Source organism: Heteronotia binoei, chromosome 15 (genome assembly GCF_032191835.1).
Source record: "Heteronotia binoei isolate CCM8104 ecotype False Entrance Well chromosome 15, APGP_CSIRO_Hbin_v1, whole genome shotgun sequence".
In the NCBI taxonomy this organism is placed as follows: domain Eukaryota; kingdom Metazoa; phylum Chordata; class Lepidosauria; order Squamata; family Gekkonidae; genus Heteronotia; species Heteronotia binoei.
In genome coordinates, this window is record NC_083237.1 from 17,329,754 (window position 1) to 17,334,352 (window position 4,599).

At 48.9% G+C, this 4,599-nt stretch overlaps 1 protein-coding gene across 1 annotated transcript; it reads left to right on the plus strand.

The window, feature by feature from the left end:
- Window positions 1-1,073: 1,073 nt before the first annotated feature.
- Window positions 1,074-1,897, plus strand: LOC132583220 (arylamine N-acetyltransferase, pineal gland isozyme NAT-10-like). The gene has a single exon (XM_060254889.1). It carries the CDS (start codon window positions 1,085-1,087, stop codon window positions 1,895-1,897), a length of 813 nt encoding a protein of 270 aa, XP_060110872.1. The 5' UTR covers window positions 1,074-1,084.
- Window positions 1,898-4,599: the final 2,702 nt, after the last annotated feature.

Consider the following 4,599-nt stretch of genomic DNA (forward strand, 5'->3'; position numbering starts at 1 on the left):
AGACTCCTAGGGGTTAAGATGCCATCATAAAGTCAAAGGCAAAGCTATTGGACAGGCTCTTTGCAGTGCCCAGGGGTCACGTGACAGGACTCATTTCCTCTTTTGCTCTCCCTTTCATTTCCTATAGTGAATCCGAGGACTTTGCTCTAAGCCAACCAGCATGCGGAACTCCAGAAATTCCAGCGGAGTCATTCTCTTGAGCTGAGCCAGCCAGGAAGGCAGGAGGAGACAGGAGCCAAGATTCCTGAGCTCTTGGACTCGAAATATGGTTGGCTGAGCTGTCAACTATGACTTAGAGATCCCTGAACCACAAGACTTGTTGGAGAAGAAAATCAGGTCTGATGAGCTGTCGGTGGGGGGAGCATAAACTGGATTCCTGACTCCTTCTATCGCTTCTGCATCCTGCTCAGCAGAGCTTTTTTATTTTTATAGCAGGAACTCCTTTGCCTATTAGGCTACGCCACCCTGATGTAGCCAATCCTCCTGGAGCTTAGAGTAAGCCTTGTAAGAAGAGCCCTGTAAGTTCTTCGAGGATTGGCTACATCAGGGAGGTGTAGCATAATATGCAAAGGAGTTCCTTTTTGGTGTACTGGCTAAGTGCGTGGACTCTTATTTGAGAGAACCTTGGGTCAGCCATAGCTATCTCAGAGCTGTCCTTGAAAGGGCAATTTCTGTCAGAGCTCTCTCAACTCCACCCACCTCACAGGGTGTCTGTTATGGATGGGAAGGTAAAGGAGATTGTGACTGCTCTGAGACTCTGAGATGCAGAGTATAGGGCAGGGTATAAATCCAATATCATCTCCTCCTCCTTATTCTACATAGATTTTTTTTTGGGGGGGAGAGGGTTGCCATCAAGTCACAGCTGACCCACCCCCCAAATTCTGTTTTTATTTTTATTTTAGGTGACCTTGTCAGGATTTCAAGGCAAGAGACACTGAGAGGTGGTTTGTCATTTCTTGACCTTCACGTCGCAACCCTGGACTTTCTTGGTGGCCTCCCATCCTAATATTGACCCCATCTAACCCTGCTTAGCTTCTGCGATCTGACAAGACCAGGCCTGCCAGGGCATCCAGGTCAGGACAACATGGACGTTAGCCGATATCTATTACGGATCGGGTACCAGGGTCCCGCCCAGCCTTCTCTGGAGACCTTGCGCCGTCTCCACCGTTGCCATCTCCTCTCCGTGCCCTTTGGGAGCCTGAGCATCCACTGTGGGGAGCCAATCTCCTTGGCGTTGCCCCTTCTCTATGACAAGATTGTCCGGTGCCACCGGGACGGTTTCTGTTATGAGCTGAACGGGCTTTTCTTGTGGCTGCTGCAGACACTGGGATTTGACACCAAAGCAGTGTCCAGTCGCGTCCGGAACCGTTTCACGGGGCACTACGGCCCCCCTCTGGACCATATGGTGATTTTGGTACAGTTGGATGGACGCTCCTTCCTCTGCGATGTCGGTTTTGGGGAAGCCTTTCTAGAGCCACTGGAGTTGAAGCCGGACTCAGAACAAGTCCAAGATGGAGGCATCTTCTGGCTCGGCAATAAGGGGGGAGTTTGGGTCTTGGAGCGCCGGGAAGTTCCCGGCAAGGAAGGGAGACCTTTGTATCAATTCACCCTTGAGGAGAAGAAGCTGGAGGATTTTGCTGACATGTGCCTTTATCACCAGACTTCGCCCAGTTCTATCTTCCCCTGCAAATCCTTCTGTTCCTTACATCAGGAAGACGGTGGGCGCCTTACCTATATGGGATGGCGTCTCATCTCCACGATGGGGGAGAAACGTACGGAGACCCCACTGCAAAGCTCTGAGATCCCAGCCGTCCTTCGTGAGAAATTCGGGATTCAGTTGGAGAGGGACTTCGAGCCAAAGGACGAAAAGATTATGCCACCTCCTGAAGAAGGCTGAGAAGGTAGAAGGGAAACAGGTCTCCGATTTGGACAGCAGGTTAGAAACTGGATTATACATCATCTTTTTGCACACAGGTTTCAGGCTCTGTCATAACTGATGTCATATCACAGGATGTTCCAGAACATTCTAACTTCAGAAAGGGGAGGGGCAGTCAATTTTGTTGTTCCAGGCATAGAAAAAAAATGATTCCCACATGGTGCTTTGTCTTCGTACAGCAAGGTGGAGCTGGCCCCGGGTTATTTTAATCAAGAAGCAACTAGGGAAAGATTTGAGGATGGAGTGTGTGGAAGGCAGGGTTTGGGGAGGGGAGTGACTTCAGCGGAGTATAACACCATACACTCCACCCTCCCAAGTATGGTTGCCATGTGACTGCTGCGGATGGGAGATCTCCTACCGCCCATTGGCTCTTGCCTTCTGGCACTCCAAGTGGCCAGCAGAAGAAAGAAAAAAAAATCACCACTGGCAATGGAGTGGCATCATGTCCAAGAAAACCTGAACATGATGCCAGTCCCATCCAGGAATTGCTGGAAATTCTATAGTTTTGCCATAGAGATTCTGGAAATTCCTAGAGAGGTGGCATCACGCTGTTGCTGCAGGCCACCTCCCATTTCTCCACCTGGTTGCCCTACTACGCCTGGCCCACAAAGCAGCCAGTTTCTCTAGAAGAACTGATTTCTGTAGTCTGGAGATCCATTGTAATTCTGGGAAGTCTCCAGGCACCATCAGGAAGCTGGCCATCCTATCTGTGACAATCAAGGAATTCCCCCCAATCTCTATGGTATTTACTATAGAGATTGGGGAAATTCCTACAGGGTTGTGACATTACTTCCAAGTAGGCTTCCCAACCCCCAGGTCCCAGCGGGGGATCCCCCGTTTTGACAGGCTTCTCCCCGCCCCCAGCCAGCTGACCGGCGGGGGAAGCCCCACCCCCACAGTCATCCTGTAGTTTTAGAGCTCCGGCAGGTTTAGAAACCTGCAAACAGTTTTTAAAATGTGTACCTTTAAGGCTGAGCAGGCAGCAGGAAACAGGAAACAGGAAGGGCTTCATGGGAAAGGATCAGTAAGTTTCCTCAGAGAACGGCCCCTCTCTTTCTTTTGCTTTCGTTTTCAGAGCAAGCAGGAATATTCTGCAGGAACAAGATCTAGTAAGTATTTGTGTGTGTGAGAGAGGGAGGGGGCAGGGGATTCCCTGGTTTGGAGGCCCTCCCCCCGCTTTAGAAAGCGTGGGGGGGGAGGGAAATGTCTACTGGGCACTCTATTATTCCCTATGAAGAACGATTCCCATAGGGAATAATGGGGAATTGATCCGTGGGTATTGGGGGCTCTGGGGGGGCTATTTTTTGAGGTAGAGGCACCAATTTTTAGTATAGCATCTAGTTCCTCTTCCCAAAATACTCCCCAAGTTTCAAAATGATTGGACCAGGGAGTCCAATTCTATGAGCCCCAAAATATGGTGCCCCTATCCTTCATTATTTCCTATGGAAGAAAGGCATTTGAAAAGGTGTGCTGTCCCTTTAAATGTGATGGCCAGAACTCCCTTGGAGTTCAATTATACTTGTCACACCCTTGTCCGAGGCTCCATCCCCAATGTCTCCTGGCTCCACCCCCAAAGTCTCCTGGCTCCGCCCCCAAAGTCCTCAAATATTTCTTGAATTGGACTTGGCAACCCTACTTCCAAGTGTTCATCTGCAAGCGATGTCACAGTGACCCAGGTGCTCCCGCCAAGTCCCACCCCTCAAAAGCTCCCAGGATTGGCAGCTGCGAGCCTGGCATGGCATGAGGAGGCCGGGGTTTCAGTTCTGAATATTCCCTTGTCTTCGAGGCATCCGATGTGACATTTTGGAAAGATACCATTGCAGCAGTCTGTTTAAAAAAAAATGCTGGTCCTTTTCCAAAGCAATTTGATCATTTTTCTAGTGCGGTTCACAGTTTTTTCGAGTTGCACTTAAAGGCCTCGATATAATCTTAAGGACCACAACAGAATATGTGAACTTGAATGCATGTTGTTAATGAGCGTATGGAAAATTTATTGTGAAAAATTCATCGAATGATTATACAGGTGACTGCAAATAATATCTGTTTCTATTATTAGACACGTGGTGTAGTTTCTTTTTGTTTCTCCTTTGTTCATTATCATCCCTTTCCCTTTTTGTGGTGTGCTTAAAGAAAAGCCTGTGCAAGCAGAAAACCAGCACATAAAGGGGACAGATCTGCTAAAGTCATGATTAAAAAGTGAGTGCACCTGTGGGTAACAAGTCCCAGGGCTTTTTTTTTTGTAGCAGGAATTTCTTTGTATATTAGGCCACAGGCCCCTGATGTAGCCAGTCCTCCAAGAGCTTTCAGTAGGTCCTGTACTAAGAGCCCTATAAGTTCCTGGAGGATTGGCTACATTAGGGGTGTGTGGCCTAATATGCAAAGGAGTTCCTGCTACAAAAAAGGTCCTAGCAACCAGGAGTGGAATTCTAGCAGGCGCTCCTTTTCATATCAGGCCACACACCCCTGATGTAGCCAATCCACCAAGAGCTTACCAAAAAAAGAGCCTTGTAAGCTCTTGGTGGATTGGCTACATCAGGGGTGTGTGGCCTAATAGGCAAAGGAGGTCCTGCTACAAAAAAAGCCCTGCGGTTTTCAAGACAGGAGAAGTGGTTGCCATTGCTGCATGTGTGCGGAAATCCTGGACATCCACCGGCCAGGATCAA

Coding starts and splice junctions, on each gene's coding strand:
- LOC132583220 (XM_060254889.1), top strand. CDS start 1,085: ATGGACGTTAGCCGATATCTATTACGGATCGGGTACCAGGGTCCCGCC.